Source organism: Vipera berus (genome assembly GCF_964194415.1).
Source record: "Vipera berus genome assembly, chromosome: 2".
Lineage (NCBI taxonomy): Eukaryota > Metazoa > Chordata > Lepidosauria > Squamata > Viperidae > Vipera > Vipera berus.
Window position 1 is genome coordinate 234,815,410 of NC_138203.1, and position 24,701 is coordinate 234,840,110.

A 24,701-nucleotide genomic window follows, 5' to 3' on the forward strand; every position below is an offset into this window, starting at 1 on the left:
GAACAAGATAGTCCAGGACTTCTTGGTATGGATGAACAAAAGTCACAGAATGTGATATGCTGGGAAATAAATGCAGAGAGACAAAGTGTGGAGTTCTAATCGTAAGGAGAAAAAGATTATTAGGATCTAGAGGAGGAGAGAATGTCCCTGAATAGATTTAAGGAGCCAAGTCATATAATAAGAGCTATGGAAGTAACTGATAATTTTAGACAAACGACTGGATGAATGTGAGTAGATGGATGATGTCTTAACAAAAGAACTCAGGAAAGAAATCCCACTCTTCTAACATGACTTTCCTAACAGTGATGAAAGTTCCCCCCTTTCCAAGGATATGTGACAAATTCTCCACTCTAACCTTCCCTACAAGGACAAAAATCACCCACTGCAATGTTGAAACTTACTGATATTATGTCTAACTTAAGGCAACTTGGTTTATTAAGCTTTCTGATAATTTACGATAGGAGTGCTAATCTAGATATAACAGCAGAACTTCGTACACTCCATACGTATTTAGAAATATACTAGCTGTCTTGAATGGAACAAGTGTCCTAAAAATTAAATTTAATCCTATGATTTCCAAAACTGAGAAATTAATGGCCTTGGGCACACATATTTTGCATCAGATTCAGAAACCATGAATTCTAAAAGGTTGTAATACTTCACAATTTGTTACTTATAATGTTTTAATTGAAAGTGAAAGAGGCAATGTGTGGTGTATACAGTATATACAAAATAAATTTAGTTGAGAAAATAATATAGTAGTCAAAGAAAATTACCTAATTTTTCATTAAATTTATTTCCAAGTTAATGCTGTGACTACAATTCCAGCAATACTCATTCAAAGTGTGCAGGCCATTTATTTTCCTAATTTTGAGTCAGAATATACAGTATTTGACAAATTAAGAATAAGTTCACTGTAATCATAATAGTGCAGAAAAACATTCTCAATTATTTTTATAAAAGGGATTATGTGGGCTCAATTGGCAAAAGAAAGCTCAGGACCATATTGGTTGAAAACAAGCAGAAGAGGCCTTCTTCCCACAGTGGATAGACAGTGGCTAAAATGATGATTTAAAGAACCTCAATTATTTATAACATCAGCAAACTGCAATAAAGAATTATTCAGCTGCATTAAAATAATTTTTATTGTGGTTTTAGTTTTTGATGATCTAAGTAGTTTTCTGAGCTGCTGCATTTGATCAAATTAAATATCTATGGTACCTTACAAGAAAAAGGTCTACTTTCAGATGAGTGGCCATTAGTGTTCTCAGCCAAAGATTCTGTATGTATTTATTCCAATGTAAAAGCCTTGTCTGAAATCTAACTATAAGATATCACAAGATTCTTGGTGTCAGTAATCTTTACTACACTACCTAATTTAAGCTAACCATTTTATTGCTTAACTAAGTCTCCCAATCTAATGTCAAATTTATTTATTTTTAAATAATTTATATAATCTCAAATAATTATTTTATAGTGTATTTTTTATATCAGCCTTTGGCTGGAATTAAAAATGAGGTGGACATTTAATAGAGATGTTGAAAATTATTTAATTCAGTAACAGAATGTTCTGATGTTCTGATGTTTCCTGGAGCAGTCTGCTTTTTTTTTCTGGGAATGTAGGAGTGGCTCATAGTGTGTTTTAAAAATAGTGCAGCCCCGAAATCAATGCATTCGGAAGAAAATAGAACATTTCTAGGAACATTACAATATTTTGTTACTGGGTCCTGGAGATTTGAGTTATTGCTTTTAAAAAATCCCTATAAATTAACTCAGAATGAAATGGTCCATATGTAGACTAATCACAATGTTTGTTTTATCGGAGAAACAAAACTGTACTTAACAAGTGTGTCTCATAAAGCCAGAGCATTTTTAAAATGGTCTGCCCTGCTGATCTTCGCATCTGGAAAAGTTCACATAGTGCTGAGATAGGTGATCTTTAAGCCAATCAATCCCTAAGTTAGATTATTAATGGCGAAAACCAACATCTGAAATCATAAATGGAAAGCATTTGACAAGTAGTGTAGATCTTTTAACATGGCTGTAGTAGTATATGGTAAATGCATAGATTTGCAGTCAAGTCAGATTTGCTTCATTTTGTACTAAATATGTCTCAAGAATAGAACCCATTGCTGTAGTTAAATTGGGATGTAACTAAAACATATTGTCAAGTGCAACTGGCTCAGAAAAAGTTGCAACTAGCACATTGGTCATCACTATTATAAAACAATCCAGAGGCAGCTGGTATTCAAGAAACATTCCCAGATTGCAGATTCCTGCCTGCCTGCCTCCCTCCCTACATCCAGAAGAGCTGAACTTGCAATTTAAGAACTGGTATTTGTTTTTAACCAAAAAATCTTCATCATGTCTGATCTTAATTTCAGCCTGTAGTATAACTTTAGTTACATGCAGTTTGAAACAAAAAACCCATTATAACTACAGAGCAATATAATCTGTGATTTTATGATAAAAGGTTACATAGAATAAGAGTTGAAAGGGATCTTGGAGATCTTCTAGTCCAGGGGTGTCAAACTCAATTTCATTGAGGGCCGCATCAGCATTGCGGTTGCCCTCAAGGGGCCGGGTGGGTGTGGCCAGGGTGGGCGTGGCCTACTGGATGGGCGTGGCTAGAGTGCGTATGGCCTACTGGGTGGGCGTGGCCAGCTCTACATCGTTCGCATCAAGGGTGCCTATGGGAGCCTGGGCAGGAGTGGGACAGATCTGAGGGTCTCTGGCAGGAGGAGGGTCTCTGGGCCAGGGCCAAGGCAGCGGGGGCCGTTCCCTCACTGTTTCCAGGATGGCTTCGCGGGCCACATGAAACCACTTCGCGGGCCGGATCCGGCCCCCGGGCCTTGTGTTTGACATGTCTGTTCTAGTCCAACCCTCTGATCAAGCAGAAGACCCTATATCATTTCAGACAAATGGTTGTCCAGTCTCTTTTTGAAAGCATCCAGTGATGGAGCACCCACAAGTCTGAAGGCAAGCTATTCTATTGGTTGATTGCTCTCACCGTTAGGAAATTTCTCCTTAGTTCTAGAATGCTTCTCTCCTTGGTTAGTTTCCATTGTTTCTTGTTTTGCCTTTTGATGCTTTGGAAAATAGTTTGAATCCCTTGTCTTATAGAAGCCCCTCAAATATTGGAACACTGCTATCATGTTTCCCCTAGTTTTTCTTTTCATTAGATTAGACATACCCAGTTCCAGTAACCGTTCTTCATATGTTTTAGCCTCTAGCCCCCTAATCATTCTTGTTGCTCTTCTCTGCATACTTTCCAGAGTCTCAACATCTTTTTTATATTGGGGTGATCAGAACTGGATACAGTATTCCAAATGTGGTCTTATTATTTTAATGCAGCCTAGGATTGCACTGGATTTTTTGGCTGCTGCCACACACTACTGGCTCATATTTAAGTGGTTGTAACTTACAACTACAAAGTGAGTCCAAAATTTCCATTACTAAGGAAGACATTTAAATGAGTTTTGCCCCATCTTACAACCTTTCTTGTCAGAGTTGTTAAGTGAATCACAGCACTTGTTAAGTTAGTAACACAGTTGTTAAGTGAATCTGCTGCATTTGTTGCAAGTCATTTGGGTTTTCAGCCAACAGCATAGCTTTTTCTGCATAATTTTTTCCGTTCAATGGTGTCCAATTTAGAGAGACTGCCCGGATAAATCCCTGCAGTTTTCTTGGCAATATTTTTCAGAAGTGGTTTTCCATTGCCTCCTTTCTAGAGCTGAGAGAAAGTGACTAATACAAGATCATTCAACTGCCTTTGTGTCTTAAGGGAGGACTAGAACCCACACTTATCTGATTTCTAGCTTGACGCCTTAACCATCACACTGGCTCTACATCTGTTTTTATTTCTCTAACCAACACATTCCCTACCACAACACTTTCATTATTAATCAAAGGGACAACACATATCCTAGTCATACTTTCACCAGAATACCAATTTGCTAAAAATACCATTTATTATCACAGTTTTATTTTCATATATAATTGCACTGAGCAGCTAATGGCAGCCTTCTAGTGTGTAAAATATTCAATCAAGCTTATTCCCTTATTGTCTGTAAAGCAATAAACATACAATAAACTGAATTTTTCAGATGCATACATTTTCAAGGACTTGTTCAAGTATCTGCTGCTCAATGTGGCTTTAGTCAACTGAGGCTTTCACTAAATACATTTTAGCAATATTGTATGGCTAAATGATACATATCTGTGGCACATGCAACATTCCTGCTGACTATAACCAGAGTCCTGGATAATTTGGGCCCATTTTGTACAATATGGCACAAACGTAATCAAAGCTCAGTTTTACATCAAGCATGCTTATACTACTACAGTACTATATGCAAACTGCGATCTTCACTGTAGAGAACAACTTATAATCTAATATAGTGGTTCCTACATCCCCCCGCAACTCGGCTACACTCACACCCGGATGAGTTTACAAGATCTCAAAATCCTTAGTGAAGGCGCGGACTCGGATCACGTGCAAGCATCTCTGACAGGTCGATCTTTCATTTGCCCCCAGTCCACCATACCTCAACTTCGTGACGCAAACGCGATGCGCAGGTCAGAACGTCGCGTCGTGGGCAGTGCCATTTTTGATAGCGGCGCGTTGCTGGGCGTCGCCATCTTGTATGTAGCTCGGCGTGGGGGGCGCCATCTTGTGCCCTTTGGATGAATGAACAGCGACGCGAAAGAGTGAGTCCATCCGGTTTGCTCGCGGCTTCGTTCTTCAGCGTGGCGGACCATGGGGATCCATCTCGTCCACCTCTTGCTCCTTCTCTGCCTGGGCAGGGCCTTGGCAGCTCCCGAGCTGATCAACGAAGACGTAAAGCGGACCGTGGACCTCGGGACACACCTGGCCAAAGTGACGGCCGAGATTAGCCTGGCCAACTCGGCGGGGAGCTCGGCATCTGCCACGTCTTTCCTCCTGGCTTTGGACCCCGGCTTGGAGAGCCACCTGGCTTACCTGGGGGCGCAGGTGAGCAACCGCTGGGCCGTGAAGCTCTCGGCCTGCTTCTTCTGGCGCTCTTGAACCAGGATGGCGCCCTCCGCCCCCCCCTTCCCAAGTCTGTTACTTTTCTGATCGGGCTTTCCGTTTCCACGTTGTCCGTTTTTACGCGAATCTGTGCCTTTGGGCCCTTCTTCCTTATTTTCTTTTTCTGCTCCTCCGCTTTCTTCCCCAGCATTACAAGGGTATTACGTTTCCTCTCCAACCCTTCCTGATTCCAGTTTTTGGTGGAAAGGAGCGGTCTGGCCGATTAAGTCCTTAAATCGGGGGTTGTTATGGCGATTGGGCTAATGCTTTGGCTGAATAGTTGGAATACGGAGATAGCGAGCGGCGATCGCGTTATAAACCAGAGATTCACGTTAGCCAGAGTTGTTGGATAGCATCTTTAATCGTCTTTGTCCAGTTTATGTTGGTTTGGGGAAGTTTTAACACATGGTATCAGAAAGGCAACCAATTGGAGAGAGCAGGCAGAAATATGGACAAAATCCACCCGTGTATGCGTTTCACTTTGAGAGCGGCCAACTAAATTTCATTTTTGATGTGTGCTGTTGTGCCCACAGTAAAAAAAAAGACCAGATTATCTTATCTAGTGAAACTCCAGAAACTTCTAAGCTATTTGTGTAAACTGTTGTAAACTGAGAACACAAAATAACGAACATATAATTTCATTGAAATCTAATTATATTTCATCCAAAATTGCTCTTGAGATGCCGTTTGGACTTTTGCTCAGCATGCCAGTTCAAATAATAATGCCTTCCTGTAGCCAGATTCACTTTTCTTTGCTTCCTATTAGTCCTGTGCGTTGATTCTCTTCCAGAGTGCTGCTGTAGTAAAAGCCTGGTGATACTGACACGTAAGCATAGACTTATTTCCAAGAGCCATGGACAGTAATTTAAATCAGAGGGAGGCGTGGCTTTCAAAGCCTGTCCCTGTCTCTTCAGCTTAATATTGAGACATCCTGCCCAACTGTGGTGAAGGAAAAGTTGGTTTGGGAACTCTTGAGATCCTTGAGACAAGTCACTAAACACTTTGTTGCTGGTAGTATATGTTAATGAAAAGTTTTGACAGAAGCTTCACCTTGAAAAAAACTACAAATACTATTTTGCATTGGTTCTACTGTTAGGAAATAAGTGCTCTTAAATTTTTATTTTTATTTTAATTCCATTTATATCCCGCCCTTCTCCAAGACTCAGGGCGGCTTACAAGCTTAGCAGTAGCCTTCATTCTATGTATATGCCTGCTTATTAGGGCTTTCACACACACCCCAAGCGGCATTATTACAAAGTCAGCTTATTGCCCCCAACAATCTGGGTCCTCATTTTACCTACCTCGGAAGGATGGAAGGCTGAGTCAACCTTGAGCCTGGTGGGATGCGAACCTGCACTAATTGCAGGCAGCTGGTGTTACTTAAGGAGGCATTAGCCCACTGCTCTACCAAGGCTCTTGTAAATGATTTTATTGTACAAGTTAGTGTGATTTTAAAAATTAAAATGAGCCAGAAAGTCCAGATTAAACTAATTGAACTAGAGGGGAAAGTACTGTAATTGTTTGAAGAAGGGCATTTATTAGTGCCAGTATGAGACTGAGTTTGAGGTCTGGGCTGTGGCAACAAGTCTTCATTTTTAGTCCATTAAAAAGATAGGTTTGTGATTTTACAGTACTGTTCCTTGAGTTCAGTGTGAATTTATAATTGGAGTTATGTAGAATATATATCTTCTGCTAATTCCTATCTGATGGATCGTTTTTAAAATTGGCCTGTGTTATTAAATAAATTGAACAAACTCAGAAAAGTATAGCCCTTCATTATTTGCATAGTTCTTGGATAAACAGTATTTTCTAACTGGCATTTCTGATAACATGGCTCTACTTTTGAGTAGAATATTGTAAAATGATTTTTTTTATGAGGAGAATCACTTTTGTGACTCTTACTCTATATGGCATGTGATGAGGGAATTTGAATATTGCAATTCAAAACCCCAGGGAGGGGATACTAAATTACTTATTCCTCATGGAGAGTTTTTCTTGTACAGTAAACTCTGCCTGGAGAGTAAAATGAAGTTTGCAAAATTCACTTTTTTTTAGTAAATTTGAACAGGCTTTTATTATTATCAATAAAAGGAAAATGTATTTTTGGACTTCAACAAAGTCAGCTCAGCCTATTCTCAGTTATTCAGGGAGCTCTTTCACAAGAATTCCAGTAGGATAGGTTTGAAATGAAAACCTGTGCCATAGGTCGCTACTATTACTGTTTTAAAATTAGGTACCTGACTGCTGTTTTATTTATTTATTGACAGTGAGTGCATAGTAGAAACTTAGTAGAAACTTTGGTGAAGTTGAAGAAGGAAAGAATGTATTTTTTGTAAGCAATAGCATTGTTGCTACCTTTTGCAAAATTCTAATTAGAAAGGAAACATCACTTATTTTTCCATAGATAGTTTGCTAGAGAAAGAGAAGGTTTTTTTTAATTTCTAGTTGGATTTTTGAGGGAAATAGTTATGTATGTCTTACTGGTTTTCTACAATTCTTTTATTTATTAACGCTAATGTTTATTCTAAAATAGGAGTACAATACATTTGACACGTATTTGTCAATTTCTGATGGGTGATGTTTCAGGTTTTAAGAGTTATGAGTAGTTTTTTAGTAACAATCTTTATTAGCATATGCCTCAAATTAAAATGTGTTTTGGTATACTCTTTGATCTTTCTTGGCAAATAACAGATTTTTTTTTAATCTAATGAATTTATTGCCTTGTTTGGGAATTGTCAATGGCAACACTGACCAACATTTTATTTATATATATATATCTATTTTGAACAGGTAAAAGCTGAAGAAGAAGAAGAGAATACCTTAGAGGTGAAGGAGACAAAAGTAAAAGGTAAAAGGTAAGTTTTGTCAGGGGAAAATAAGGGCTAGTATTTCTACTTCACCTTTTTAAGAGTACTTTTTAAAATGTAATCTTCAATGAGACTTTAAAAAAATGTCAGGTGTTTTAATTAGACCGTATAAATAGGCTGATACCTCAGATTCAATTTTTAGAATTGGTTCTCTTTTGACTGCTTGTACTATTTTTAGGAAAAAAGATAACATGCTAAAAAAAAGTTTCTAAAGTTGTACGGCATAGTGATTCACAGAAATGCACTCTGTTTAATATGTTCTTTATTTCACATTATTGTATTAGCAATGAATACACTGCATTAAAAATGTTTATTGCTTTAAAACCATAAGAGCTAACTGCTGAATTTTAACAATGGAAATTGCCTAGTCCCATGATTGATCAAGATTTCTGACAGCAGTCAGCTCATTTAGAAGCAACACAGAAGTGGTCTGACTGATTTTCTACTTTTTCCCCCTCTTTTTAGTGGCAAATTCTTCACTGTGAAATTGCCGGCTCCTTTGCCTCCAGGTGGAAAAATTCGTTTATCTATTGAAACAGTTTTCACACATGTCCTGCAACCCTACCCCACACACATCTCTCAGGCAGAGAAGCAGTTTGTGGTTTTTGAAGGTAATCATTATTTCTACTCTCCATATGTAACCAAGACCCAGACAACTCGTGTGAAACTGGCCTCAAGAAACATTGAAAACTACACCAAGTTAGGCAATCCCAGCCGCTCAGAGGATATGATTGAATATGGACCTTTCAAGGATGTACCCCCATACAGTGAGGTAAACTTTTACTTGTAAGATAAAGATAAAATAAACTTGAATTGGTCATTGATTGCTGTGTGTATGATGTAAAAAGTGACAATGAATTGAATAAAAATAACTAAAAAAAGCAATCTTTTATTTAACGACTTAGCTGGTCTCTGTAGTATTGAAGTCTGCGTGGGTAAATAAAACAAAATCTTTGCAGGTGACTTGCTAGATGGTGGCAGGATAGAATGCTCTTTCAATTAGTGCATTTGTAAAAAACAAACCTTTTATGATCAGTCATAAAGCAGATACAGATAGTCCTCTGCTTATTTGTTCAGCCAGAATTCAAAATTATGATGGTGCTGTAAAAAATGGATGGACGGGCATCCCTGAAGTTCTAGCCATTGTAGCAGTCACGTGATTGTACTCTCTTGCCTGGCTTGTGATTCCAATGTTACAGGGAGCTGCAGTCACATGATCACCATTTGCAACCTTCCCTGCCAGTTTGTTTGTTTGTTTATTTATTTATTTATTTATTTATTAATGGGACTTATATCCCGCCCTATCTCCCGAAGGACTCAGGGCGGCTAACAACAATAACATATAATAAGTACAGAAATTAAGATAAAATTAAAATTTAAAGTCATCTGTGCAATAAATTAAAATTAAAAATTAAAAATAAATTAAAAATTGTAAACATAATTAAAATCCCTACAAGTCAGTGGGGAAGACAGCAGGGAAGATTGCAAGTCATTCCGGTAAGTCACTCCTGCTCACTGCACATCTGCTGCTTTCATAGATCTTCCCAAGCCCTCCCAGCCTCTCATTGTATGTTTGGGTTTTCCACCTCTTCTTGCTTAATAGCCTATATGTCTTGGGGTTACAACAGCAACTAGAACTATTAGAATTGCTGTCACTACACAATTCACTAAGCTATTTGTTCATAATGCGCTTTAGGGTTCCTGAGCTATGGATATTTTTTTGGTACATTATGCTGTACGACCGCATTGTTTAGCGATGGCAATCTTGGTCCCAACTGCCATTATAAATCAAGGACTATCTGTAGTTGGCATTTATACATTGGTTACAGATAAATGGAATATCCCTTTTCCAAGGCCTACATGGGAATGAACCCAAGTATATAAACAAAATGGCATATATAAAAGCCTGATAACCCATTAGCTCAGCCTTGTAAATAGATACTCAAATCAGTGGTCAAGTTTCTTTTTAAAAAGACAGTTCTTTTGAATGTGAGAGGCAGTACACTCCTGCAGGCAATTCTCAATGTGGGTATCAGAATTGTATTCTCTCTGTGGAGATACAATACCGTACCACATGAACAAGAATTAAGCATGTTAAGGTCAGGAGTGGGAGAATTATTTTCATGAGTATATTCCCCTTTCTCTCCCTCCCCCCATCCCAAAGACCTGGATTGGTAAGCAGGTCCAGAGCTATTACTTGCTAAAATTAGGCGGAATACAACAAATTCTTATCCCTGAATTCACTGATTCTTGACAGATCAAGCAGACAGGTTTTCGGTTCAGGCTGAGCTGCAAAGAATTGGGGGAAATGATGCATTCATGAACGTCCAAGAATGATTTTTAATATCTAGCATGCAGAAGGCTGTGATCTATGTCAAAAACTAAAATCCGGTTTATGCTGCCTTTGAGATTTTATGGAAAGCTGGCGTTTCCATGAAATAGCTGTAATGCTAATAAACCTTAAACCCAGGATGTAGTTTAAAAAATATCATTGTGACTTTACTAGCTGGTCACGTAAGTGAAACGGCTACTGCTGCAAAGAAATACTCAATTTCTCTGTTATATTTGTCTTTTTCTCAGGACAGCCTTAAGATACATTATGAAAACAACAGTCCTTTCCTGACTATCACCAGCATGACACGTGTCATTGAAGTTTCTCACTGGGGTAATATTGCAGTTGAAGAAACTGTTGACTTAAGACATACAGGAGCTGTGCTGAAAGGACCTTTCTCCAGATATGACTATCAAAGACAGCCAGACAGTGGAATATCTTCTGTGAAATCATTTAAGGTTTTTCATTATTTCTGTTATTTCTTGTTTTATTGCTTTGTTTTAAGCAACAGCATCATATTGTGAAAATGAGTCACAATGAAGTAGCCGTGAATGAGCCAACTACTGAAAGAAGAAAGAGGAGAACATTTGGAACAAGTAGTACTTCTCTGCTTGGAGAACATGAAGTGTTACCAAGAATGTTTTCTTCTTTTCAGCTCCTTTTTAAGTCCTGATTCTGTCTCTTCCATGATGCAATATGCTAAAACAGAAACTTTTAATAAGTAGCATATTACCTATTAACTAGTAGTTAATATTACTTTAAAACTATTAAAACTTGTAGTTAATAAGTAATATGCTACTTACTAATTACTAGTTTTACTATTTTTCTGCAGCTCAGTTGTGGCATCCATCTGAATCTTATTCTCTAATTCATTTATTTGAAACATGATTTTGTAAGTTCATTTATTTATTTTAGGTAAATCTCATTTAAAAGTGCTTAGAATATAATGTTTGACAGTGTTTAGGGGAATTTTTTTAAAAATTTAAGACTAGATCAGGGAAATGAAACAGCTTTGTTAGCACAAAAGTGCAGAGGAGAGTAGGAGTAGCAGATCAACATGTATGGAGGAAGATATATTTACTTCAATGATTTGCAGAGGGATGCTTCATATATATTCTTAGGAATTCTGAAGGACCCCTTTCAAAAGATTTGCAAAACTTTCCTATATTATTTTTATTGCTTGTGGCTGATTAATACCAGCTGTATATCTGGATGGAGATAGCTTGGCTATATTTTATCTGTACTGTGCAAGTTTCCCTTGTAAACAATTGTTAATATGTGATACATAGAACTTCATTTTAAAAAATGGAAACTGAAAGTTTTAAAAAATTAAGCCATAAGATTTCATTGAATCGACATTTTGATCATGCCGTGCTTTACTGGTGACACTATTTCACGATTGGTATATGTGTCCAGTTTATGATTTATAATGGATATATTGGATGTGCAGCTAATAAGTTGGCTAGTTTGCTCAACAGTGAGACACTGGTGAAACAGGCATAGTAGCTCCTGCATTTTCTGCGTCGCATGAGAAAAGTACATTTTCCCCTGTCCTTACCACTTTCTACAGAGGGACAATCAAGAGCATCCTGGCATTACAGTCTGGTTTGGAAGCATCACTGCTTCAGACAGGAAGGTGGTGCAGAGAGTGGTGAGGATGGCAGAACAGGTTATTGGTAGTTCACTTCCTTCTGTCCAGGACACAGCATATAACCGATGCTTGAGCAGGGTCCGCAGGATTGTCTGGGACGCTACACATCCTCTTCACTTTTTCCTTATTACTTTCTGGGAGGAGGCTTCGTGGTATCCCCTCAATGAAAAGTGTTCCGGGGCTGTTTGATATGTGGTGGGCACGGCCAGTTCCTCAAATGGGAAAACATACAAAGCCAGTCTTTCTTGCTCTTAACCTATTACAGCTCTCTCTGTGATGGTGCCCCAATTGTGGAAGAATCTCCCTGGGTAGACTCACTGGATGGCTTCTTGGCATCATCTGATAAAGATTTCTTTTTCTTTTAGGCATTTAAAGTTCTCTTAAACTTCACAATATTTTATTTTAATTTAATCTGAATTGCTGGTCTCATGTGTCTTAGGAGAAAAATACATGCTGCACTTGAGTTGTTTCTGATTATGCCTTTAATAATGATAATGATAACAAGAACAACAACTAGAATAATAATAATAATAGTAGTAGTAGTAGTAGTAGTAGTAAAAGTTGGAAGGTACCTTGGAGGTCATCTAGTCCAACCCCCTGCTCAGGCAGGAAACCCTATACCAGGGGTAGGCAACCTCGGTTCTTTTATGACTCATGGACTTCAACTTCAATTCCTGCTGGCTCAGGAATTCTGGGAGTTGAAGTCCATGAGTCATAAAAGAGCCAAGGTTGCCTACTCCTGCCCTATACCATTTCAGACAAATGGCTGTCCAGTCTTTTCTTAAAAACCTCCAGTGTTGGAGCATTCACAGCTTCTGGAGGCCACTGATTAATTGTGCTAACTGTCAGGAAATTTCTCCTTAGTTTTAGATTACTTCTCTATTTGGTTAGTTTCCATCTCTTGCTTCTTGTCCTGCCTCCAGGCGCTTTGGAGAATAGCTTCCTTGTAGCAACTCCTTTGATAGTTCATACTGAGTTTAATCTGCAAGTTACTAATCAACATTTGATAGACAGTTATATAAATATAATAGATTACATTTATTTTACAGTCTCTTGTCTTTATGGATCTTACTAAAACTGTCTTTTTGCAGACTATCCTTCCTGCTGCTGCTCAAGATGTATACTACAGAGATGAAATTGGCAACATATCTACTAGTCATCTTCTTGTCCTGGATGACTCAGTGGAAATGGAGATTCGGCCTCGTTTCCCTTTGTTTGGTGGTTGGAAGACTCACTATATAATTGGCTACAACTTGCCCAGCTATGAGTATCTCTTTAATCTTGGTAAGCAACCATATCAGATTATTAGCCCCCGAAAAATTGTTTATATACAATGTAACAGCCCAAGTATTTCTGTATTTATGATCAGATAGGCACATTTGAGATTTTCAAGAATTTGGGTGGTTTTCTTGATTTTTGTTTTGCATATATATTTAAAAGGTTTGCCTTGAGTTTATTTTAATCATGGAAACAATGTCTGAAAACTGAAAATATTGCTTACAGTCTTTTCAAAGCTTAATGTTCCATCTACTAAAGTTTTCATTTCTCCAACTTCTTATTTATTTGTTAAGAAAATTGGTATGGCTACCCAATTCATTCAGGCTTAGAAAAGTAAAACACCGAATATAAAACCCATTAGCCCAGGGGTGTCAAACTCAATTTCATTGAGGGCCACATCAGCATTGCAGTTGCCCTCAAGGGGCCGAGTAGGTAGGGCCAGGGTGGGAGTGGCCTGCTGGGTGGGCGTGGCTAGAGTGCGTATGCCCTACTGGGTGGGCATGGCCAGCTCTACATCGTTCGCATCAAGGGTGCCTATGGGGGCCTGGGCAGGAGTGGGACAGATCTGAGGGTCTCTGGCAGAAGGAGGGTCTCTGGGCCAGGGCCAAGGCAGTGGGGGCCGTTCCCTCCCTGTTTCCAGGATGGCTTCGCGGGCCACAAGAAACCACTTCGCGGGCCGGATCTGGCCCCCGGGCCTTGTGTTTGACATGTCTGCATTAGCCCTTACCTCTTTGGTGACAATAATGAAATCCCTTGAAGGGCTCCACCCTGTGGAATCCAATCCCACTGGCAAGATCATATCTTTGGGGCTTTTTAAGAAAGTATCAAGATGGAGGCACATCTTATTTCTGTGGGAATGATGTTCCACAGGGAGGGAGCCACCACAGTAGATGGACGTCCTTAGTAGAGGGAAACAGTATCACCCATTTTTTTTTCCTCTTGCACCATATACCCAGATTCTTTACGTTTTAGGAAGGGGAAGAGTTTATGTGTCCTCGATAGCTTATGTTGAATGCAGAATTGGCATATTTTATTGTGTGAATATCTTAGAATTTGCCATAGAATCAATCTACGCATAATCGGTTCTAGTGGTGCTTAGTGTCTTAATGTTAAATTGTTATGTTGATGTTTTATACAACTAGATCTTTTCTGCTGCCATTGTAAGAAAAGGAAACGTTTACAGTGCATGTTAATGTTTTTAAGGTGATCAGTATGCCCTGAAGATGAGGTTTATTGACCATGTTTTCGATGAGCAAGTTACAGATTCATTAACTGTAAAGATTATTCTTCCAGAGGGTGCCAAGTAAGTACAACATGTCTGATGATGTGTTGATCCGTGATACTCTGTGATGTTGGTTTGTCACTCATAAAATATAATTCCTGTGGTATGCATGTGCAGCATTTTTTTTAGCAATTAGTCTACTTTCAGCACATTACATGCAAGCTATGACTTACGTTAACTATCTAGCCCTAACTGTTACATACCTTTAGATTTTTTTTTCCTAGAGTATCTCTGACATTTTTGCATCCTGTTGTCTGCAGAAATATTCATGTGGAGAGTCCGTATGAAATCAGCCGGGCTCCTGATGAACTTCATTATACCTATCTTGATACATTTGGCCGTCCAGTCATTGTGGCACATAAGAGTAACCTGGTTGAACAACATATCCAAGATATTGTGGTAAAAACAAATTCTTTGCTTGGTTCATGTAAAGCATTAAAATAGTTTCTCATCCTTTAAGCCCAAATTGCTCTGAATTTAGTATTAAATTAAAATTGTCATGTCAACAACAGAAAAATTTTAGTGGACGATTAATTTAAAAAAAATACTGTGATAGTATGGTTGTAAACCAGGTAGGGAAATGTGTAATAAATTTTCCTTCTGTTTTACTACTTGTCTTTTTGCAGGTACACTATACCTTTAATAAAATCCTGATGTTGCAAGAACCTTTGCTAGTAGTTGGAGCATTCTATATCCTATTCTTTACGGTGATTCTGTATGTGCGGTTGGACTTCTCCATCACTAAGGTATCACAATACGTTTTGAGAGAAGACGGAGGTCACTAATAATCTTTTATTTGGGTATTAGAGTTTTTGCATTAATTTTGTGGTACTGGACCTGCTTTTTTATTTGCAAATTAGAAGTTAGCATACAGGCTGTTAGATGTAAAGCTAATATTTATTTGCTTTTTAATATAGACAATTACTTGTCTAAACAAACCAAATTAATTAACAAACATCTATACTGCTGTAAAGGTGGATCTTTCATTTTTCAAAAGATACAAAACAGCTGTCTACCTTGAAGCTGCAATGAAATCAGAAATGCTTTCAACTCTAGTTTTGTTAACTATGACTCAATTTTAACAAAACATTGAGCTCCTGCCCTATCAGGCATCTTCCCCCTAGAGCAGACATGTTAAACTCGTTATGTCGCGAGGCGTATCAGAACTATTTTGCCATTGCCGGCAATGGGATGGGTGGGGCTTCCGGATGACACATCCGGTCTGCAGGCTGGCAGTTTGACAACCCTGCCCTAGAGATTCAACAGTCCCCCCCCCCCTTTTTAGTCTTCCAGAGAGCATGCAAAACCTGGCTTTTCCCCAAGTGCTGGAATAGAGGGAAGTCATAATGGGAGGAGAATGTGATAGATTGCATTAATGACATGGAGTTGCATCACCATATTTTTCTATTTTTTCTCTCTTTTTTTGATTGTATATATCCGAGATGGTGAACCTATGGCACATCGCCCCAGTCCTAGGCCTTCAGCTGGCTTTTATAACCTTTTCGCTTTAGGCCTCCGCCACCATGTGAAAAAAAAAAGGTTCAATCAATTTCAACTTCTTGTAGGAAAAAAAAGAGATCTTGCAAAGTTGGAATTGATTGATTGATTGAACTTTTTAGTCCCATCAAGTCTGCTGTTACCATCGCAGGCATGCCCCACTCAATGGACCACGTCCACCCAATGGGCCATGCCCACCCGGCACCTGACGATACATAACTGGGTTTTAGGTTGCAGTTTGGGCACTCGGTCTCTAAAAGGTTTGCCATCACTGGTATATATTGTTTTATTGTTGGGTCAGAGTTTGGTTTTAAGATACATGGTTATACAGGTATTTTAAATGAATAAATAAAACATGAAATGCAATGTATGATGCTTCACCTTAAAGTTTTTTTTCCATGTAAAGCGTTGTTGTCTTGCAGGATCCAGCAGCAGAAGCTAGGATGAAAGTTGCTTGCATTACTGAGCAAGTTCTAACTGGAGTGAACAAGAGGCTATGTCTCTACCGCCTTTTTGATGAAGCTGTGAATAAGTACAAGCAGTCACGCGATATTTCTGCCCTGAATAGCGGCAAAAAATCTCTGGAAGTTGAACATAAAGCCTTAACGAATGAAATAGCCTCACTGCAGTCCAAGTTGAAGATGGAAGGTTCCGATCTGTGTGACAAAGTAAGAGTCTGTTAATACCAAAATCCTATCATGCACCTTTTAGATTTGGAAATCCAGAGAAAAAGCTGAAATATCTCATTTTGACATAGCTTCATGCGTTGCCTTACTCAACATAAATGCAGGTAGTCCTCAACTTACAAACACAACTGGAACCAGAACTTCCATCTCTAAGCAAGGCTGTTGATAATTTAGTCAAGCCTGATTTTATGACCTGTTTTGCAGCAGTTGTTCAGTAGATCGTGTAGTCATTAAGTGCCGCTGTCTTCCCTCTTTGACAGTGCTTGTTAGAAGCTGGCTGGGAGGATTTGCAAATGGCCATCACATGACCCTGGGATATTGCAACCATTGTGCATATATGCCGATTGCCAAGTATCCAGATTTTGGTCACATGACCACAGGGACGCTGTTGTAAGCGTGAGAAACAGTTGAGTCACTTTTTCAGAACAGCGTAACAATCACTAAATACATGGTCCTAAATCTACAGTAGGACTATCTTTAGTTGACTAAGACACTTTTGACTTGACTACCTCACTTAATTCTAGCAAGTCCTATTAACTAAGTACTGCAGTATTGCAATGCCACCTGAACAGTATCCAAGTCACTTCTCTTGCCGCATCATCCCTTTTGGTTATAATTTCTTCAGCACTGTCAGTGTTAGAAATAAAAGATTTTCTATAAGCTACGCCCGTAGTTAATAGGGAATGAAAATAGTTAATGTGAAACGAAACACAACAGCTTCAGTAGCCTTAGTGTCTGTTAAAAAAAATATATAATTCCTTCCATCAGCTATCCATGTAAAATACATGTTAAGATTTCATGCATTTAATGAAAAGGTATGTAATGACAGCTTGTTGCCATAATGCATTTTTGGGTCAAAGTGGGAAGGAACAAAGTCAGTCCTGCAGGCACTTCAGCAACAGGAAAGGGCAAAGTGTTGGCTTACTGTGGTCAGCAGTGGGAAGGTGAGCTTTGGGAGAATTTAGGGCTGCATGTTTTCTATCATTCAGATTTGCTACTCACCAGAAAAGGAAACCTTAAGTAGCATTGCACATAACAATTGAAAAAAACATAGTTTTATAAAATGTATTTTTCCCCATTTTTTTAAAAGTAGCATTGCTTTTAAAATTGTGACACTGTGGCATTCCTAACATTCTGTCCCAAACTCCTTCAAGGTCAGCGAAATACAGAAACTGGATAGTCAAGTCAAGGAGCTGGTTCTGAAATCATCTTTGGAGGCTGAGCGTCTGGTTGTTGGCAAACTTAAGAAGGATACGTACATTGAGAACGAAAAGATCCATTCCAGCAAGCGTCAGGAGTTGATCAGCAAAATTGACAACATTCTCGATGCACTATAAGCTAGGATTTAAAAATTGGGGCGATGTGAGGGAAGAATGCAAGGCAATTGTATGGGTATACTGAGCCATACTAATTTAGAAAGTAAGAGAGCAGTAAATAAGTACGCCTGGTGTTTAACATGGGGGTGGGGAGGCTTTTTTTCCCTTGTAAAACCTGAATTTGAGGTTTGTTATTTTGGGGCATGTTTGCATTGCTATGTGGAAGAGTTCTGATACTATGTTGGCTTAATAACAACTTTTGCCCTCCCATAAAGTTCAAAGTATTAATTATTATGACTTCCGAGTCTCTTGTAAAGTCCCCTAATTACCGGTAGAGAAAGATGCACACAGGGCACTGAATATCTCAGAAGACAATAAATACAATTATTTTTTCCAAAGGTTTGATGTCAAATCTTTTTCTCTTCCATTTTTAATTTGGGGATGTAACTACAAATAAATAATTCAAAAGGGGTTTTGTAATATTTGTTGCACAGATTGAGATTTTTTACACCTGAATTTTCTGAGCCTCTCGAATTTATAGCATCAGGGCAAGCGAAGAGTATAGATAAGATCAATTTGCTTATAAGCCTGTGCTTTTTTCTCAGACAGTTGGTTTCTTTGAGAAAACAAAACTTAAATAAAGACATATGGATGTTTTACTTCTGGTTTTAAATTTCTTATTTGGGTATCTGAAAGTTTTTAGATTCTGGCACTGAACTGTAAATGCTATTTTTTTCTACTTTCCCTTATGTAAGAATTCCCAATTCTTGAGTTCCCAATTCTGTGTGGATATTATACTAAATAATCCATGCCAAAAATATGTAAATAAGTTTCAGTTGTAGTGCAGATAATTTTTGGCTCGTTCAAAATTATCTAAATTTTATTATATGGCAGAATTTAAATGAAATACATATGGAATGGAAAGTATTTTGAAGTTTCTTTATAATTTCATACAACATAGAAAATATGAAGATTAACCCCAAAACCAGCCTATTTCAGTTCCATGTTATAAAAATCTTTATGCCAATCAACAAAAGCCTGCAAACAGGCACAAACACAATGCAGTAGCCGCCTTCCTCACAAGGCATTGAGAAGCATATAACTTCTATTAGGGAATACATAATCATTTCTTCATTTAAAATATTTACATACTACTTCCTATTAAAAGAAATCTTGAAGTAATTTGACAAGTAGAAATTCACTGTTCATTGTAGTAAAAGTGAAATTGTTCCTGAGAAGCACTTCAAAGGAAAATGTTATATATTCAGAATTTTCACCTCTTGAGAATATTCTTTGACAGATTAACTTGTCAAATGATTGGAGTCCCATCTTGTACAGCATGGTTACCTCTGCAAGAAGACAATATTTCATTTAAAAGTCAGCCTCTATTTGATGCACATCTTTAATCAATTTCTTAACAAACTGATCCAGAAAAAGTTTTATTGTAAAAAAGAGTGCATACTTTGTATCTTATTTCTTATTATACATCTGAAGTGCAACACATAGCCTGATATGCATATATCAAATCAAATCAAAACTTTATTATGGTCAAAGACCAGCATAGCTATCTGATCTCTAAGAAGAATTGTGTAAAGCTGTCCTTCAACATGCTAAGGAATGCAAGGGTGGCTAATGCATTTGAAGTGTTAAACGTGTAATGAATTTCACAGTCCATGCCGCCTTAATAGCATTGTAATCCTGATACAGAGTGTCCTTTATTCATTTTTTAAAGCTTTCTCATTTCTAAATGAGATATACCTCTCGGTTATATACTCATTTTTTTAAAAAATGAATCTTGGTGATACAGGGATTGAAAGCAAAATAAAAAGGAATAATCTTTTTGCCTCTTAACAATAAATGCATAATCAGGAGCCAAGGCACAACCACAAGGACCTATCAACAGAGCCATCTTATAGATTCTGCCACATGTTCATATCTCCATGCCTGATGACATAGCCTAAACCAGGGGTCTTCAAACTTGGCCCTTTTATGACTTACAGACTTCAACTCCCAGAATTCCTCAGCCAGACATGCTGTTGGAAGACCCCTGGCCTAAACCTAGCCCTTTCAAATGGCCAACAGGGTTGAAGCTAACCTAAACTCTGGGGGAAGGATGTTCCAAACAGCAGTTGTTATGACTGAAAAATCTCTTCCTGGTCCTATAAGATGATGCTCTTAATTGTGGGTATTTTAGCCTTGGTGGAGCAGTGGGCTAATGCCTCCTTAAGTAACACCAGCTGCCTGCAATTAGTGCAGGTTCGCATCCCACCAGGCTCAAGGTTGACTCAGCCTTCCATCCTTCCAAGGTAGGTAAAATGAGGACCCAGATTGTTGGGGGCAATAAGCTGACTTTGTAATAATGCCGCCTGGGGTGTGTGTGAAAGCCCTAACAAGCAGGCATATACTGTACATAGAATGAAGGCTACTGCTAAGCTTGTAAGCCGCCGAGTCTTCGGAGAAGGGCGGGATATAAATGTAATAAAAAAAAATATTTGCAGTGTTCTTCAACAGATAGCATTAATCACCCTGCTATAGGAGAGCCTAGCAAAAGTATTTGCCATTGAGTTTGACTCCTAGGCAAGAATCAACACAAACAAGGACCTTAGAATACACTAATATTCTGTTGGATAGTTCTTGCTCATTTGTGATTAGAGTATGGCTGCAACCTAAAGTGTTAACCTATGATATTTTGATATTCATGGGCTCTCAGATGCTCGTCCTTTTGAATTAACCAGCATGCTGGCTGAAACAGGTCCAATTCTGCAGCGCTTCACAGAGGACACACACTGGTTCAAGAAGATGAAGTTTGAAGATGTTTTTTTGCCAGTCAAAGTTCAAATGGCAAACCCTATTTTTGTGGTTGAACTGCTTCTATGATTGAAATCCAAAATGCAATTCTGAAAGGCTTGGATTCTAGTCCATCCACCACTTTCTGTCACCATGTTTCACTGGGCTCAATAATACACAAGACAACTCATTGAAAATAAAGCATTTTTACCTTTCTAATCAACAACGCTGCTATGATGGTATCTGCATAATTTTGCAAAGGAAATGTTCATTTTGAAGATGTCTTTTTTGGGATGCCACATTAATGATGATCATGATGGTGAGCCACTACATCAGAACCCTTAGTGATAACATAGGTAGATTTTATCCATGCTGATCTGTCCCTATCCTATCCTATCCTATCCTATCCTATCCTATCCTATCCTATCCTATCCTATCCTATCCTATCCTATCCTATCCTATCCTATCCTATCCTATCCTATCCTATCCTATCCTATCCTCTTTTTCAGCATTTCTGACTGCACCCATTTGAATCCACTACAACTGACTCCATCCACCTTGCTGCTGATCATCCTCTTGTTCCTTCTACTTGTCCTGGCATTACAGACTTCTCCAGAGAACTGGGTCTTCCCACAATGTATCTAAAGAAGGATATTTCATGCCTGACTATTTGTGTCTTGAGTGAGAGTTCCCAGCCGATATGTTTCATAGTTCATTTATTTGTTTTCTTCTCAGGATTCTTCAACATTAGAGTTCAAAAGTATTAGAATTCTTTCTATCCTATCTATGCTTCTCCCAACTTTTGCTTCCATAAAATACCACAAGGTATTGCCTGCGTGATCCTGATCTTTTAAGGTATAGATAACATCATGTTATCTGAATATCTTTTCCAAGGCCTTCATTTCTATTCTATCAAGTGCTGGTCCTTTGTGTATTTCTTGAATGTTGAATATTTACTGCTGAGAAATCAGTCCAACCAACAAATCAGTCTTGACTTTTAGTGACCACAAAGACAGATTTATTTATTTATTTATTGATTGATTGATGGGATTTATATCCCGCCCTATCTCCCGAAGGACTCAGGGCGGCTAACAACAAAACATATAATAAGTACAGAAATCAAGATAAAAATAAAATTGAAATCATCTGTGCAATAAGTTAAAATTAAAGAATTAAAAAATAAATTAAAAATTCTAAATATAAATTAATTAAAATGCCTGTCAGTCCAGGTCAGCCTGGTGGAACAGGAGTGTCTTGAGGCCACGGTGAAAGGATTGGAGGTTTTGGGCCATCCGAAGCTCAGGGGGGAGCTGATTCCATAGGGCTGGCGCTCCCACAGAGAAGGCCCTCCCCCTGGGGGTCGCCAGCCGACATTGCCTAGCTGACGGTACCCTGAGGAGGCCTTCTCTGTGTGAGCGTACTGGACGATGGGAATTTGTTCCCGGCAGCAGATGGTCCTGCAAGTATCCCGGACCTAAGCCATGTAGGGCTTTAAAGGTAAGTACCAGCACCTTAAATCTCACCCGGAGGGCAACTGGTAGCCAATGCAGCTCACGCAGGAGGGGTGTAATATGGGAGTATCGGGGTGCTCCCATCTCAACCCGTGCAGCTGCATTCTGCACCAGCTGAAGCCTCCGGGTGGTCTTCAAGGGCAGCCCCATGTAGAGAGCATTACAGTAATCTATACGGGAGGTAACGAGTGCGTGGGTGACTGTGCGTAGGGCATCTCGGTCCAAAAAGGGGCGCAATTGGTATATAAGACGAATCTGTGCAAATGCCCCCCTAGCCACGACTCCAATATGATCTTCAAAACTGAGTCGTGAATCTAGGAGGACGCCCAGATTGTGTGCTCTATCAATGGGAGGTGACATCTCTCCTCCTATAGTCAGAGATGGAACCTCTTGGACTAAACGAGATGACGGTATGTACAGCCACTCAGTCTTGGCCGGGTTGAGTCGAAGCCTGTTTTCTCCCATCCAAATCTGTACCGCTTCCAGGCAACGGGACATCACATCGAGGGCATCACTGGGTTGGTTCGGGGTGGAGATGAATAGCTGGGTATCATCAGCATATTGATGATATTTCACCCCGAAGCCACGGATGATCTCTCCCAGCGGCTTCATATAGATGTTGAACAGGAGGGGCGAGAGCACCGATCCCTGAGGCACTCCACAACTAAGAGGCCTAGGGCTTGACCTCTGCCCTCCTGCCAACACCGTCTGCGAACGGTCCGAGAGGTAGGAGGAGAACCACCACAGAACGGTGCCTCCCACTCCCAGCCCCTCAAGACGATGCAGTAAGATACCATGGTCGATGGTATCAAAAGCCGCTGAGAGATCTAATAGGACCAGGACAGAGGAATAACCTCTATCTCGGGCCCGCCAGAGATCATTCACCAGTGCGACCAATGCCGTCTCCGTGCTGTGCCCGGGTCTGAAACCCGATTGGTACGGATCTAGATATTCAGCTTCCTCCAGGTTCAAAGGGAGCTGTCGTGCCACCACGCTCTCAACGACCTTCGCAAGGAAGCGAAGGTTGGAGACAGGACGGAAGTTGTTTAAAACAGCTGGGTCCAATGCCGGTTTCTTGAGGAGGGGCCTTACCACCGCCTCTTTCAAGGCGGCAGGGAAGTACCCCTCACTCAGTGAGGCATTGATAACTGCTAGGAGCCAGCCTCGTGTAACCTCCCGAGATGCATAGACTAGCCAAGAGGGACACGGGTCCAACAAACATGTGGCGGCACTTAGTTTCCCCAAGATCTTGTCCACTTCATCCGGAGTCACAGGATCGAACTCTTCCCAAATGTATTCGGCCAACTTCATCGTTTTCCTCTCGTTAGATACTGCCCAGTCAGAGTCCAGACCAGCCCGAATCTGAGCAATTTTGTCCACCAGATATTTACTAAATTCCTCAGCCCGTCCATGTAGGGGGTCCTCTCCCGCCTCTTGACTTAAAAGGGAGCGGACCACTCTAAATAGGGCGGCCGGGCGGTTATCTGAGGACGCAGTGAGGGTGGTGAAGTAGGCGCGCTTTGCCACCCTCATTGCCACAAGATAAGATCTAGAAAAGGATCTTAACTGTGTTCGGTCAGACTCAGACCGACTGGTTCTCCAAATGCTCTCTAGGCCCCTTCTCTGGCGTTTCATCTCCCGCAGGTCCTTGGAGAACCAAGGAGCGAGTCGGGACTTGCGCCGGGTCAGAGGCCTCAAAGGGACAACGCGGTCGAGAGCCTCCGAAGCAGCCTGTTGCCAGGCATTAACTAAGGACTCGACCGGGTTGTGGGAGAGGGAGGTGGGAATCGGTCCTAAGAATATTGTTGATAGTCAGCTCTAAAAAATATAAAAAGTATCCCTCACTGTCAGTTTTAATTCCTGTTTCCAGAAACTCTGTGGAAATTTGCAAGTTCTACAGGGCATTTTACCTGGGGCTGCCTTTCAAGGCTTTACAATTAATATAGATAAGTTTATTTTATAACTAGACCTTATAATAGAGGAAAGCAAAGAGAAGGTAGAAATGGAGATGAATTAATGTATAGTAAAACTTCTCATAGCAAGTGATTGGTGGGAGGAAAGGAAAATTAGACTATTTTATAACTATTAGCTGAGATTAAGTAACATTAGAATAAAGGAGAGTTCAAGTAGTTTCTTGTATATTTCCCATTCCATGTCTATTGAAAATTTCAAATCATTTCTAAGCAATATTATTATTTCTTGAGTGATATTTTCATGCATATACTATATAGATTCCCTGTAAACTATTAAGTCCAGACCTGCTAAGCTACCACAAAATTGCTGACATAATATGCCTGTTGGTCACATCCCAACACTTGTTGAATTCATTCTCTTAGAGATGAATCTAGAACTTGAGATACATCACTGGGCATACGGACAGCTTCAATATAAAATCAAGGTCTAAAGTCTTTGGGACAGACTATGTGCAAGATAGCTTGCAGCAG

At 39.5% G+C, this 24,701-nt stretch overlaps 1 protein-coding gene across 1 annotated transcript; it reads left to right on the plus strand.

The window, feature by feature from the left end:
• Window positions 1-4,673: 4,673 nt before the first annotated feature.
• RPN1 (ribophorin I) lies at window positions 4,674-18,618 on the plus strand. The gene is made up of 10 exons (XM_081320474.1): window positions 4,674-4,993; window positions 7,841-7,905; window positions 8,383-8,689; window positions 10,498-10,707; window positions 12,992-13,184; window positions 14,382-14,481; window positions 14,721-14,859; window positions 15,087-15,206; window positions 16,380-16,625; window positions 17,798-18,618. The coding sequence occupies exons 1-10, from the start codon at window positions 4,760-4,762 to the stop codon at window positions 17,978-17,980; spliced, it is 1,797 nt and encodes a 598-aa protein (XP_081176600.1). The 5' UTR covers window positions 4,674-4,759; the 3' UTR covers window positions 17,981-18,618.
• Window positions 18,619-24,701: the final 6,083 nt, after the last annotated feature.

What these genes read in the sequence shown, in the direction of transcription:
- RPN1 (XM_081320474.1), top strand. Translation starts at nt 4,760, where the DNA reads ATGGGGATCCATCTCGTCCACCTCTTGCTCCTTCTCTGCCTGGGCAGG. An exon ending in TGGCTTACCTGGGGGCGCAG is followed by an intron (nt 4,994 to 7,840) that starts GTGAGCAACCGC and finishes TATTTTGAACAG; the next exon opens with GTAAAAGCTGAAGAAGAAGA. An exon ending in TGGACTTCTCCATCACTAAG is followed by an intron (nt 15,207 to 16,379) that starts GTATCACAATAC and finishes GTTGTCTTGCAG; the next exon opens with GATCCAGCAGCAGAAGCTAG.